Here is a 15,525-nt window from a genome sequence, read left to right on the forward strand (position 1 = left end):
GATCTAAAAGGTTGTATGCCTCAGGGAGTTCTGTCTTTATTTTCTTTGGATTTTAGACATAACACCCAATAAAAGAAGGCAGTGTTGAGCACTTCTATAGGAAATCTGCAAATACAAAAACGTTGAGGCTCACGCCTTTAATCCCAGTACTCGGGAGGCAGAGGCAAGTGGATCTCTGTGAGTTCGAATCCAGCCTGGTCTACACAGTAAATCCAGGACAGTCAAGGCTACACACAGAAACCCTGTCTCAAAAAACCAAAATAAATAAATAAATAAATAAAAATTTGAAAATAAAAAAAAAAAGAAAAAGAAAACATTGAATAGTGCGAAATACAGCTTCCCTAGCTAGTGGACTATAACCTGAATGTAATTTTTATTACTACTATAATTTAATTGAGGCACAAAATTAAAATAAGATAAATTTCCTTCTAACATACAAGAAAGGGGCCTTTCTGGTCAAAACAAAAATTTTTAAATATTTGTATAAAAGAAAAAACAGTATATACCTTCAGAGAAAAAAAAACAGGAAAAAAATCAAGTTAACAATTTATCATTCTAGGGTTTGGTCATTATGGCATAAAAATATCCCTAAAGACTGGGAAAGTATTTTCCTCTTAGCCAACATTTTTCACAGGATTGGAAAGTATAATTTGCACAAATCCTTCAGCAAATGAAAGCAAATCTCTTCTCTGGTGAATACAGACATTGTAATTAATTAACACCAATTCAATTATCTTTTCATATAAATGAGGCCATCATTTCCAAAGACTCTATCCTACTAACTCTGAAAGTGTCGCAGATGTACAGAAAAGCATACGGTGAAGGAAGAGAAGAGGAGGAGAAAGAGAGGTTGGTGTGGGTTCTGCATCTCAGGTCGCCCGATCACTAACAAGTCAGACAAAGACAATGAGGTCTGTGGCTTCCAGTTCTTGAAACTTTGACTCTGATAAAAAGGTACTTGTCTTTCTGTCTCCTCTAACAAAGGGCCACTGAAGGAAAAAAAAAAAAATGTGTGTACACAGGAAAAGCCCCAGTGCTTTTTGCCTTCCATGAGATTTATTAAGAGGTAGGTACTAGATAAGGAAGTGTATTCTTGATTGCTTCTCTCTCTCTCTCTCCCCTGCCTCCCTCCCTCCTTTTCTCCCTCCCTCCCTCCCTCTATCCCAAGACAAGACTTCTCTATGTAACCCTGGCAATCCTGGAACCTGATCTGTAGACAAGGCTGGCCTGGAGCTCAGAACTGCCTGCCTTCACCACCCAGCCAGTTGGATGGTTCTCCTAATACCTTCCTTACAAGCATCTTCAAGGTTCTTACAATCACAGCTTTATTCAAACCAACCACTCAAGCTTGCTAACAAAGCGTTTCTGCTGCTGCTGGAGCCAGCCTGCCCATACATTTGCACCGTGGCTCTCCTTCTTATGTTTTGTGCTTCTGTCCATATTAAAGAAAAGTCTGGAAGGAGCTTCAGTGTTTTATTCTCAGGGCTGGAGAATCTTGCACAACAAGGGGCAGATTGGAAGCACATGGGCCTCTTACGACATCACTGACCCTTACTATTTTCCAACTTCCTTAGGAGGGCCATGTGTGTAAACTGTTGGATAAGTGCTGATTTTTAAATCAAATGACGGCGTAGGTGGCCCCACTGTGAGCAACCTCTGCAGTGCTGTGTACACACTTTCATCTTGCTTTGCAAATCAAAGGTGATACCTTCACCGTACCAGAGTAGAGAATACCTATTATTTTGAAGGAGCCCAAAATAGATCTTTGAGCTTGTGGTAAACATCAGATATGTAGTACAGCACACACCAAAAAGACTCAGGGACAACCAGCAAGTAATGGTAATGTAATTACACACACTAGGTTAACTTCGGTAAACAAACAAACAAACAAACACCAAGGCAACTTGAAATGAGGAAACAAAAGCATTTTCTCACCCAGTTTAGGAAGAGAATAGTTCATAGCGAAGTAGTCTTCAAAATAATCAAATGTAGCTTTCATTATGTTTGCAGCGTACTCCGCCGTTTCCTTTTGCTCTGGCTGGACGTAAACACTGAGCTAGTAACACAACACAGATATTCAGGGAGGTGAGTCTTCATTCAGTGACACACGTACGCACAGATGATGAGACATGGCATTGGAGGCGCTAGATTTTTATTATTTTTCTTTCCACCTCTACCTCCCTTCCAACTCCCTGACCCTAGGTAGGAGAGAAAGAAGGTTAGAAGGGGCAGGGGATGTAGACCTCTTTAGCCCTAGTTCTGGCCAGTTTCTTTGGGAAAATACCAACCTCAGTCATCAGGATGTCCAGCAGTCCAGCAACAGCAAAACCAACAAATGCAGGAGGACGAACAAGCAGCCTTCTTCCTCCTACATCTGTCTCCTCAAAGCTCCTTCCTCCTTCCCTCTCTCTCCCTGACTCTGGTATTTATACTCTCCAGAGTCCTGAGAATTCCACTAACTCCAGCTGACATAGACTATGCCCTGCTCGAGGCAATTGTCGGCCATGGACAAACGAAAGCAGTCCAATATCCCACACTTGGGATTAAAACAATAACATGGTTACATAACATAACTGAGTTTTTAAAGAAACCAAAACTCCCACTAAATGATATGACTGAAAGAAGGAGGCCTCCAGAGTCGAGGCACCGAGTCTGCGTCTCCAGCACACTTCATAGTAGATTTGCCCCCAGCTGGTTTGTGTGTAGCCCTGGACAAATCACGTCAGGGCTCCAGGACTTGGGTAAAAGGCCATTCAAATGTATTTGTGTGACGTCAGTGATTAGCAACAGCATAAGGCATGGTGACTGGCACAGCATCACAGACATTGAAAGACATTATCACTTTTTTTGTCTTTAAATTTTGTATTGTCTGGAGCAGGAGAGATGGCTTAGCAGTTAAGAGCATCAACTGCTCTTCCAGAGGACCTGGGTTCAATTTGCAGCACCTGCATGCCAGCTCACAACTGTCTCTAAGTCCAGTTCCAGGAGATCTGACACCTTCACACAGACATACATGCAGGCAAAACATCAATGCACATAAAATAAAAATAAATAAATCACTTTTTAAAAACTAAAACAAAAAGAAAAACCTGCACTTTTTTGGTATCTGAAATCTACGTGTCTATTTATCATTCTTTGTACCCATTGACTTGTCTTGTGTCTGTAGTTCCTTGTGAGGAAACAAATTCATTTCATTTTAAGGTGCTTTTGACTACATTTCCCCTTTGTGATACTTTTTCTAAATGGCCCCAGCCATGTCTCTATTTTACTCCCACAGCCTAAAATATGATGATCCAAACTTTTCCCAAGAGGGAGTGAGTAGGCTACATCAATTCTCTGAGTTGCTGGGGAGTTATTTTATGTCCCTGTGACCTAATTTACAAGCCAAAACCGATTGCAGATATTTTTCCCAACTCTATTCATACACTACGTTATTAAAAAAAAAATACTAAGAATCCTTCTAAGCAGATGAATAAATACTGTCCCTAGATGCTAAAATTCGTGCTCAGAAACCTTCTGGTTGTTTAGTAACTTTCTGTGTGTGAAAGAGGGGAAAGAGCTTCAGACTATAGTCCGCTAAATTTGTGAGACAGCCAAATGAAATATGGACACTAACTCTAAGACCCGATCTAAAACCCTCCAGCAAAGGCATGAGATTCAGACACCTTAATAAATTCAAGATCCTTGACCTTTCCAGAGCAGATGATTCAATATTAGAAAAACACCAGGGGTGAGGCGGGGGATAGCAACTCACTTCCTGTACCTGCTGTATTGCTATTGGTGATGTTCGTTTAGGCAACCCCATCCCCCAGCCCCAAGAGCTCCTACAATATGCAAGACAGATACTGAAGGAGTGGCCTTTACATGACCAGCGCTGATTGACTTGCTCCCCATCCTAGCTACGTGACGTCATAAATAGAAGTACACTCCCACCTCAGTCAGTGACCCCTCAACATTCCTACTTGCCAGGAGAGACGAGACGATCCATTTATACTAACTTCTCCTATCCTCTTGGTGAGCAATGACATACCTTCTCCAAGCAATAATGGAACCTAGGGATCCAGCTGGCAGCCACCAAAGCAGAGCTGTGCGAACCCGCCATGAAAAATCAAAGCCAGCGTGGTGGCATTGGCATTGCCCTATTGTCAATGGAAAGGCTCAGAACCTTTCACCTGCCGACACATTAGTGTCATACGACTGGCTCAGTTTTTCTGCCACACTCATTCTCCATCGGACACTTCAGGGAGAGCCGTTCCTCTTGACAGTGCCCTGCTGCCTACATGCCCTGTGCTTCCTGCTGTCTGTCTGGAGAGGGAAGGCAAGTTGGGAAAAAGGAAAAGTCAGAAGATAGTGAACCCTCCGCTTTAGGTGAACTGTCCTTCCTGCCACTGCTTTGCTATTACCCACAGAAGTGGTCTCTTTTTACTGAGCCCAGGGCTTAAGCATCAACTCTACTACCACTGAGCTGTATTCCCCAGCTTGCATAGACTTCTTCCTGGCAGCATCCGTCCCTTTTTTATTTCTCCACATTCCTGTCGGTGACAGCAACAGGAGAGATTGCTGTCGGTGTTCGTTCACTTGGAATCAAAGCAGTTCCTTCCTCAGTTGTTTCTAAGGAAACATCTCCCACCCCGGTCCCCACACATTTGGAACTGGCAGAGTTACAGTAACAACAACTACTATAGTATAGGAGGAATGCAACACATCAGAAAGCAAACTTGGAAACACGCAAACAAAACTGATTTGTCAATGTTGCTTTCTACCAAATATCCTATGCTAGCTAGCCAGTGAGCTCTTAGGGATTCACCTGTCTTTGCCTCCCAAACTCAGGGATTATGAATGTGTGACACCTTGCCCAGACTTTTATGTGGGTCCTAGGAAACCAAACGCAGCGCCTCATGTGTATGCAACACACATTTTGCTGACAGAGCCATCTTCTGGGTATCCCACCCCTGCATAACTTTTAAAAATAATAAAATGAGCTCGTGTCCAAAATAACTGCTTGGGAGATTTTGAAAATCGCCCTTTGCGTGGCACAGTGACAATGGCTGTAGATAAGCACTACTGCCTTAATGAGAAGTCAAAACTGTTCCAATAAGGAGGGGATTTACGGAGCCTTGAAATCTTCCTAAATATTTATTGCTGACTGTGGTGTTTAGGAGGAGTATGCAGAGTCTCTGATGGTCCTGAGCTCTGTTCCCTTCCCTGAGCTGTGGCCTGCATGCAGTGTCTTCTTTTAAGGAAAGAATATAGACATGTAAAAGGGGGAGCTACAGCGAAAAAGCAGCTTATACCATGGTAGCTAATGCTGGAACTTAGAGTGCCTGGAATCTCATGTTCCCCCTGACATGATGGAGGAAAACGGACTCCTCATCTCTCTGGTACCCTCCAAAATAAAAGCCATGGTCTATCTTTAAAAAAAAAAAAAAATCACACAAACCCAACTGAGACAGCCCACAAGATACCTGACCAGTGCATTTCAAAGGTGTGAAAGTTATTTTCTGTGCCCAAACTGCTCCCATGGACATGGAGATGTTCCTACCCATCCCCCACCCCCACCCCCAATGCCTCTGAGAATCATAACCAGCGTCAACTCATGAAGTGATAAAACAGAAGAAAGGCAGGGACTCTCTGTGTACCCAGGGGAGGAAGGGGACATTAGAGTAGAAAGAAGAGTGGCCATTGTGGATGGCTTAGGCTGTTTAAAACAAAACAAAATGCTTAAGCCTACCAAGAAGATTGTTTCCAAGTTGGCACCTGACTGTAAATCTAAGATGGTTAGACATTGGTGACCTGAGATCTGGGAGGAAGCATGAAGAGAAAAGGCCAAGTGATCCATGCCCATTCTCAGCCTCATTATGAAGACAATAAAATGTTCAGGCTGTACTCAATAAACACACACACACACACACACACACACACACACACACACACACACACACGTCATAAAACAGGAGACAGAAAATGCTCCAGACTTAAGGAAACAAGGCTGGACTAAGCCCTGTGCAAATGGAATGTCTACTGGATATTAAAACAAAGCAAGCACAATGGCAGAAAAGCTTCAAAAATCCTAATAAATGGGCTGTTGCTTAGTCAGTAGTGCTGTATAAATATTAATTTCCTAGTCTTAATGAATGCATGATAGTTATATTTGGTGTTGACATCATGGCAAACAAAGTCTTTGTAAGTTATTTCAAAATATGATGTTAAAATATACCCAATTATTAAAACAGCATTTTCTGGTGAGATAATTCCTATGATGGGAAATGCAAAAATTAAAATCCATGACTTAAGCCAGGCATGGTGGTGCATGCCTGTAATCCCAGAATTCAGGGCGACAAAGACAGGCAAATCTCTGTGAGTTTAAGGCCAGCCTGATCTACCTACAAAACAAGTCCTGGACATCCAAGGTTACACAGAGAAACCTTGTCTCAAAACAAAACAAAACAAAAACAAAATCAACAAAACAAAATAAAATCCATGACATAAAACTTAAAACCTGGGCTGGAGAGATGGCTTTGCAGTTAAGAGTACTACTAACTGCTCCACCAAAGGACCCAATTTCAATTTCTAGTCCCAACAGTGTGGCTCACAACCATCTGTAACTCAAGTCCCAGAAGATCCAAAGTTCAGGAGATCTTCTTCTGAGTTCCACATGATTCACAGACAAAACACCCATCCACATAAAATAAAACAATAGTTCAAAGAACTTAAAACATCCCTAAATGTCATCTATTTCTTAAAGCAAACAAACAAAACCAGTATAATGCATAGTCTTTGACAAAGTGTGCTCATGAGAGAAACACTGTCTTAATAGTTACAAAACTACTACAAATCATTCTTCTAACTTCTCCTGCTTTCCCAGAATTGAATAAAAACATAACACTACCGCTTTTCCAGAATTGAATAAAAACATAACACTACTACTCTTCCAAAAAAAAAAATTGTATCCAGAATCAAGTTTTCTGAGCTAAACTTCTCTATTTTTTTTTCATGTATAAGAAAGACACTTCACTTACAGCAGATGGCTGCATTCCTGACCCCTGTGATGACCTGTCTTCTAGTTACAGTAAATAATAGACCTTGGTCTGCTGATAACGGTGGGAAGGGCTTCCCATCATGGGATCAAGTATCTACGCCTCTCCAAGTTTGATGAGAGCATCTCCAGTTCTTGCATTATGTAGTACAAACCAATAGAATGAGTGGAAGGGATTAATGTACCGGAATTAGAGTCTCAGAAACTGTGGATAATAATCATGGCTGTCAGCTCCACTCAGTTTCTATGAAGAATGTGGTGTGCACAGTTATGATCTAGCTCCATCTTTAAGGGTCCAGATGATGCAGTAAATGGTGCTCTGCTGCACCTTCACAGCTCCCAGCATGCAGCCGTGAGGGATAAAATACAAACTGGGAAACTCATAAGACAGAGCAAGGCTTTAACTGATGCACCTCCGTGGAACTTGTGGTAAGAAGCAGTGGATGGAGTTGGAGGTGGCCCACTTGCCAAGTGGGTATAGGGCCCCACCCCTAACCAAGAAGCTCTCTGCAGATGAATCCCCACTGGCAAAAGAAGAATGAGTTTCTCCAGTGGATTGTAACTGGGTGTATCAACCACACCCCAGCGCAGGCCCCATGCCCAGGGGCGGTTGGTCAATATAACAGGAATTCCATGGTGTTTGTTTGTTTGTTTGTTTTGTTAGGTTTTTTTTTTTTTTTTTTTTTTTTGCTTTGGGTGTTTTGTTTTGTGGACTTTTTGTTTCCTTTTTGGGGGTTGGCTTTGTTAGTTTGCTTTTTTTCCCCTCCTTGTTGGTCTTTGGCTAGTTTGTTTTGACTTTTATTTCTCTGTTTTGATTTTGAAAGAGAGAAGATAGATTAGATAGATAGATAGATAGATAGATAGATAGATAGATAGATAGACAGACAGATAGATAGACAGACAGACAGATAGATAGACAGACAGACAGACAGAATAAAGTTGGGAGTAAGAAGATGATGGAGATACTGGGAGGAGGGAACGTAATCAAAATATATTGTATGAAAAAGAATTTAAAACATAATTATTAGATTTGAATTTGAGAAGAAATAAGGGGATTACAGGAGGGGTGAAAGGGAGAAGGCAAGATAGGGGTTAGAGAGAGGAAAGGAAAGGGGAAAATGATGTAGTAACATTTCAACTAAAAGTTTAAAATATTTTTTAAATTGAAGAATGCTCAACAGTCATGCTGTAAAGAATAAAAATTTGTGATAGAAAATAGTAGTATATGAGGGACAATAGGAGATTTTAGGTGGAGAATTGTTTTTCTCTATTTATTTATTTGTTTGTTTTTCCAAACAAGATTTCTCTGTGTCGCCCTGGCTGTCCTAGACTCATTTTGTAGACCAGACTGGCCTCGAACTCACAGAAATCCACTTGCCTGGGATTAAAGGCATGCGCCACCACCACTTGGACTCTTTATTTTTAAAAATATATTTTAGATAAAATATTTTAGAAAAATTCCAGATAAATATCTGTGACTATGGTCCAGGAAAACCCATATGTGGGCAAATCTGTCTGTCAATGGAGGTGAAATGGCCATGTGGCCCCTTATTCATCTCTGTCTGAGAACCACTTGAGATAATAGCAAGAAAGTCAGAGAAATGCAGGACGTTAACGAGCAAGGCAAGGTATCCTTCTTGAGGCTGGACTGACTGCCTAATGTTTATGTCTAACCTTACTAGGGAATTTTTGCAACTCCCTGATTATGACTCATTTTTTAAAATGAGCTATAAGACTTGGGTGTCACATTTCTGTAGGTCCAAGAAGGCTGATTGGTGTTTTGTTTGTTTTTGGTTTTGTTTTTGGTTTTCCGCTTCTCTCTGGAGTGAGTATCACACTGGGAACATCTTCGGGGGGGGGGGGGGGGGCAACATTAGCCTTCAGAGGAGGGGCGAAAGGAAATCTTCGTGAAACATCAGAATGTACATTAGGTGCTTCTGGTCCTCGGGTAAAGTTATGTTCAACTTTTAGGTAGCAGAGGAGGAGGGCAAGGCACCACCCCATCCCCCCCCATCCCCCCCCACCCCCCCACTCCCCCACCTCACCCCCACCCCCCACCCCACCCCCACCCTCGCTTCAGCTCCAGAGTCACCATGCAGGTTTCTAACTAGAGCAGCCAGCCGCCCAGGGAATTTCAGAAGGCTGTTGAGTTCTGCTGGTCTCTTATGAAGTAGGAGACTGAAAAGGATTGGTCATGCCAGAATATCCTTACTCCCCTTCCAAAGGATGGAAGAAAACGCTGCTGATGTAAGACAGAGCATTTTTGCTGTCAGCTTTCACAGGAGAGCCATTTGGGAAGTATTTGCTACTGGTGGGACGTTCTGCAAAACTGTATTTTCTGCTCTATTGTTCCATTCATTTACAGAAACTCCATCCCTAGAGTCTAGCCAGTAGCTGACGCAAGCCATGGTGAATACCTCATGCAGCACGCAGAGCTTCCAGGTGGACAGAGTCACAGGGGAGCCTCCAGGTCACAGCTGCTATTAGAAAGTAACTAAGAGCATAATCTCCTCTGTTGCTCGCTTGGCTGCATTCTGACTCATTAAACTATATGAGAACAGAGGAATTGGCTCAACCTTTCTGCTTTGTCTTTATGTTCTACTCAGAATAGAAAAAAAAAGGGAGGGGGTACGCAGAATGTAATCATATTGTAAAAGCTTAATGTGAAAAACACCTGTACATGACAAAGATAGTTTATTGCAAGTTCTAAAGAAAGCACTCAATAAATATTCCACATTTGCTATGACAGTGGAAGAAAAACATGAACTTGACTAATGCACTCAACTTTATATTAAGCCATAGGCATTTGCACCAAGTAGGCAAAGTACAGTCTAGAAAAAGCAGTTTCCTCTATTGATGCCATTTCCACCAACACTTGGTATTATCCTTAGGAACTGCTGGTGACCTTGATCTCACTGAAAGTCACATCAAAGCAGCATATGTTGAACAACACAGAGTTGAGCTACATCAGTCCTTCTGAAGTGAAAGAAAGGCCATTGTCCGTTCCCCACTCACCGCAACTTCGGTATCGGAAACCCCATTTCAGCATGTCTCAATGTCGACCCCATCAATACCTAAATGCAGACAGCCTTTTCTAGGAGCAAGTTTATGGGAAGTAGAAGCATCTGGCTCTTCCCTTGCAATGGCTGATGATAAGGTGATACTGCTTTCAGAACATTGCATTTCCCAGGAAACTTAGCCAAGCACGTGAGTCCCCACCACTTCCCAGATGGCTCCTCAGCAAAGCATTTGAACTCCTTTGCTTCAAGTTTCTCATTTGTAAAATAGGGTAGTGACCTCTTCCTTATAAATACATACTGAGAAAAGTGCCATATGGATACACACACACATATATATATTATATATATACATACATATTATAGAAAATTGAATTGCTTCCTAAGCAAAACAAGGAATCAGAGAATAGCAAAATGGGGGCTTCCAAAACAAACCAAATTTTTTAAAAGTCTTAAAAACATTTGTTTTTATTATTTTATATGTATGGGTGTTTTGCTTACATGTATGTCTATGCATGTACATGCCTGGTGCCTGAGGTAAACAGAAGAGCACATGATATTTTCTAAAACTAGACTTACAAATGGTTGTAAGCCACCATGTGGGAGCTGGTAATCTAATCCCAGGTCCTCTGGAAAAGCAGCCAGTGCTCTTAACCTCTGAGCCATCTCTCCAGCCCCCAAACTACAACAACAAAAAGTAGGTAAAAATGTTTTTGGTTTTTCCAAAGGAAGTCATTGGGACAGCAAGTTAAATCATCAGGTAAGGGGGATTGGTGCCACTCTGAAGACCTGAGCTCAATGCCCAGATCTTACTTAATAGAATAAGCTCCCACAAGGTGTCCTTTGACCACCATACCGTGTCTATAGCACACACCCACACCCACTAAATAAATAAATGTAAAAAAAAATTAAAGGAAGTTATTGAAACCTTCATTTAAAAAACATATATTGTCATACTTTCAAACTACCTCTGATAGGTTGTTGACATTTGTTTTTGGTGTTCTGTGCCAGTTTGTTGGTTTAAAACTTATATAGTTTGAATTATAGATTTTTCTTTTTGAGTCGGGGTCTCAGGTCTTCACTGCCTAATTTTAATTACATATAGAATAAACTGCTCAGATCCTGGTTGCTTGCAGAACATTCCCCTCCCCACCTATCTCTCCCGAGGATCCTTTCCTAACACATGCCTAGCTTTGTAATGAAGTTGGGTAGGGCCACATAGTGTGACATACTTGTGCTGGTCTATATAGGAGCTAGCTTTGGATTGCCAGTGACATTTCCCTTTAAATTAACTCAAGGCTATGTATATTTCTACCTTCACCTTTGCTGACTGATCATCTGTGTCCTTGCAGTTTGCATTTTTCTATACTGTTCAGTATATCACGGAGCTTCCAGAACCTGCTTGTCTGTTGTATGAAAAACTAGTTTTTTAAAAGCCAGAAAAGTTAATAAAAAAAAATACAGTGGTGGCGAGTGTTTTAAATCTAATAAGACTCACTGGTTTGCCGCTCTTGGATGTCCTCTTTATAGAGGTGAACTGATGTACAGCAAAGCACACCAGGTAGGTGCTCATGGGGACAGACTTCATAAAAACGGTTTTATTCCACTTGTCATCCACTATCTCGACTTTCTGTGGAAAACAAAAGATAAGATCAACCATGAACAAGACCATGAATGAATGGATGCCCCAAGCCACAGTCCCTACCTAGAAGTTCATTTTCAAAATTCAGGGATCAAATGATAAGTGGTGATGTTGAAAAGGCTATAAAGTCACCTTATTTTTTTTTTTTCAACATTCTGGAAGTGACTTAATTACACATTGTATCCGGTTTGCCAGGGAAAAGTACATTTAACCAGCAATATCAACTGTGCAGGAGTTTGTCTTTCTGAAGAAGAAACACACACACACACACACACACACACACAATGCTGACCGTATTTTAAGGGACACACAATCCCGTAATGAAGAATAGGCTGAATCTTGCAGGAAGAAGAATTTAGCAAGCAGCAGCTCGTTTCACTATGTGTATGGTGGAGCTAGCGAGGGTGGGGGGTGGGGGAGAGGGACAGCCATGTGACTAACTAGTGTTGGCTTTTCTTTTCCAACTCCAGCTGCCTAGCTTGAAAACCTCAGGTATGGGCACTAAAGTCAGTGCCCTGGTCACCGCTGTCAGAGAGAATTCCATTGTTTAACACAGCCACTAAATCATTTGGGTTTCTTCATTCACACCAGTTCTGTCATCCTCCTGTCTGTCAATCAACTACCAGCCTTGAGCACCTGCCAAATTTTTGCTCCCGTACCTTAAGCATTTGCACATCTGTATATAACCACTCTCTAGATGGGAGCATTCTTGCCATTTGCGGGTATGTTAATGCTCCAGAGAGAAAAATTACATCATAATAAAAGTCTACTGGTATCAGTTTAGGTCTATCTTTTAACAACTTCAGGAATCATCCTCTGAGACAGTTTCTGGATCTAGCAGAATTAAGGATACATAGTCTTTTTTGGTTGTTTTGGTTTTTTGTTTGTGTGTTTGTTTGTTTTACTTATGAGCAGGGTTTCTCTGTGTAATCTTGGCTGTTCTGGACTTTGTAGACCAAGCTGGCCTCGAACTCACAGCAATTTGCCTGCCTCTGCTACCCTGGGTGCTGGGATTAAAGGAGCATGACACCACACCCAGCTAGGGATATATAGTCTTTTGAGATTCATAGGTCATGAGGAAAGGGAGGTCAATTTGTCTTTTTTTTTTTTTCTGCATCTCCCCTCAGCTGCTCAAAGGCATTCTGATGCTACCCGTACCCTGATCACATATTTTCAATTGACGTGTCAAACTTGAATTTTATAGTTTACCCTTTCTTCTCCAATCTAAACTTCATTTCTCAGGTACTCAAAGAAAATAATTTGATAAATGGATTCATTTTGGAGCTCAGGACATTTCACATTTTTAATCTTTATATATTTATTCTCTTCGTTCGGTTTTCAAGGATCAGTTTACTATTAGAAGGATGGGTTTCACTGATATTTCAGATAGTGAGTCAGAAAAGTGGGAGGTATAAACCCAGGTAGAGAACAATTGGACTGTAGAGTAAGCCTGACTCTTTTATGCCTCAAATGTTTGATGTGAATAATGAATGTTAACTTCAAGGTAATAGTCTTTAGTTAACTAGGCCACCCATTATGAAGAGGAAAGACAGGAAAGAGTCTTGTATTAACAAGTATCCAGGCAGAATTATAGTAGCCTATTATTAATTCTGTGTCTGACAGATTCTTTCACAAGGAACATCTGTGTGCATGGTGTTCCCTGGAGTTGGCTGGTATAGCCAAGAATTGAAGTAATAATTTTTTTAAATAAGTTTTATCTATTTTTAAAAAATAAAGAGGGTTTGTATTGAACTGAAAAGTCTAAGTAGTATGTCTGGCCTGGAAAACTTTAACTATGTCATTTTTTTCATGAATAGTGGTTTGTATAGTTAAACAAAAGCCCCCAACAATCTTTATTTATTATATTCTTTCTTCCTGAAAAATTTCAAGGTGAATTTATTGCTAGACTGTGATGTTATAAGTTGATAATTTCTTAGAGTCAAAGAAAAAAAAGGTTGTTAGGATGTATTCTTAATCTTTAAAATTGATAGACATAACACATTTAGTTTTTGAATTCAGGGTTCCTGTCTATGGGAATTGGGTACTTCAAGTAATACTGAAAACAGAGGATGTGCAGAAACAAAATTTTAAGAATACTTACCTCCGCTGGCATATTTGAAAGTGCTGAGTACTCCTTGGGGTGGATGATGGATATGTTGTAAGTTGCCTTTTTGTTGGGTTCATCAAAACAAGGGAAGGACTTCCGGGCGTCCGTCGGTTCATGGTCGGTGGCAGCTATGCTCCTTAGGAATAAACACAGACACCATGCATGCCGCCCTTTCTCACAATCCCTGTGTTTCTATGCCTACAGAAAATATAGGCAACGTCACTACAACTATTTTACTAACATTGCTTTTCATGAGCTCCATCTTAAAGACTATCTGTGCCTGTCAATGGGTTTTAGAATCCTGAGGGTGCTGTACCCCAAACCACTGAGCAACAGAGAAGCAAGCACAAGCAGACCCAACTGCCCGTTTCTAACTGTGTTGGGAGCTGTGAGCAGATGCATTCTGTCACAGAGCAGAAGGGTGGCTTCTCGCTCCCTCTGGCCCCGTGGCACATTCTTCCTTGCTTATGCTTCACCTAGGACAGAAGTCCTGCTCATTTTCAGGCAATCAGTGCTGATCTGGTGAAGTAAATGTCAACCTGGTCTAAAGCCCCATTTTGAGGGCTGAAGACATGGTTCAGTAGTGGATCACCCACTTGATTTGTGCAAGGCCCTGGGTGCCATCTCCAGCATATGTCTTTACATTAAAAAGATCACTTTTGAGACGACAACAGCACTCCTGATGGCTGTTACTAGGTGTGTACTTGTATTCACTAAATAGCCAATGCTTAACATTTCTAGAATTTAAAAGTAAAAATACTGTATATGTACGTATGTATGTATGTATGTATATGCTGCATCACAAAGAATATTAAGCTCAAAAGCCAGGAGGGGTGTTTCACTCCTCTGATCTCAATACTTGGGGGGCTGAACAAGGAAGATTGCTTTTAGTTTCAAACCAATTTAGGGTACACACAGTCAGATTCTGTCTCAACAACAACAAAAACCCACAAGACAATAAAAACCTCACAAAGTCACACAGGTACATACACATACAGACAGAGAGAGAGAGAGAGAGAGAGACAGAGACAGAGAGACAGAGACAGAGGCAGAGACAGAGACAGAGACAGAAGACAAACCACCCTCATCACAACAAAAAATCTTTTCATTTATTCTAAAGGTACTATTAAAGCCCATTTTCACACACACACACACACATGCACGCACGGGTGCGAGCACTCACACACACACAGCATACTTATACTAATACACATTACAGACATTATGCTGCTCCCAGATGATGAATTCCAAATGCCATTCTCTACTAGCAGGAGCCAAGCCTCCTTAAAAGGGGGGCCGCTTCTAGAGAGCTGGGTATCCAAACTGTGGTGGTGTACACCTTTAATCCCAGAACGTGGGAGGCAGAGGTAGGCAGATTTCTTAGTTCAAGGCCAGCCTGGTTTACATAGTGAGTTCCAGCACAGCCAGGGCTATTACACAGAAAAACATTGTCTCAAAAAACAAATAACAACAAGAAGAGGAAGAAGAGGAAGAGGAAGAAGTCTATAGTGACTCAGATCATCTTGTCACCCCAAGAAAGTAAGAACTACTCAAAGAAATCGTGGAACTGGGTGTGTGGCGCATGCCTTTAATCCCAGCACTCAGTGAGGCAGAGGAAGGCAGGTGAATTGCTGTGAGTTGAAGGCCAGCCTGGTCTACAAAGCAAGTCCATGACAGCCAAAGCTACACAGTGGAACCTTGTCTAAAAAAGAAGAAAGGAAGG

The 15,525-nt window shown here is 41.4% G+C and overlaps 1 protein-coding gene across 1 annotated transcript in view; it reads right to left on the bottom strand.

Moving 5' to 3' along the window:
• Positions 1 to 15,525, bottom strand: part of ENPEP (glutamyl aminopeptidase) — a 76,993-nt gene that overhangs the window by 53,080 nt on the left and 8,388 nt on the right. Inside the window, exons 2-4 of the mRNA XM_084757619.1 lie at positions 13,797 to 13,938; positions 11,552 to 11,683; positions 1,936 to 2,056 (exon numbers count right to left, since the gene is read on the bottom strand). Coding sequence (XP_084613745.1) covers positions 1,936 to 2,056; positions 11,552 to 11,683; positions 13,797 to 13,938 — 395 coding nt within the window. The remainder of the gene's footprint in view (positions 1 to 1,935; positions 2,057 to 11,551; positions 11,684 to 13,796; positions 13,939 to 15,525) is intronic.

The sequence above is a fragment of the Acomys minous genome (genome assembly GCF_964271855.1).
Source record: "Acomys minous genome assembly, chromosome: 14".
NCBI classification, from domain to species: domain Eukaryota; kingdom Metazoa; phylum Chordata; class Mammalia; order Rodentia; family Muridae; genus Acomys; species Acomys minous.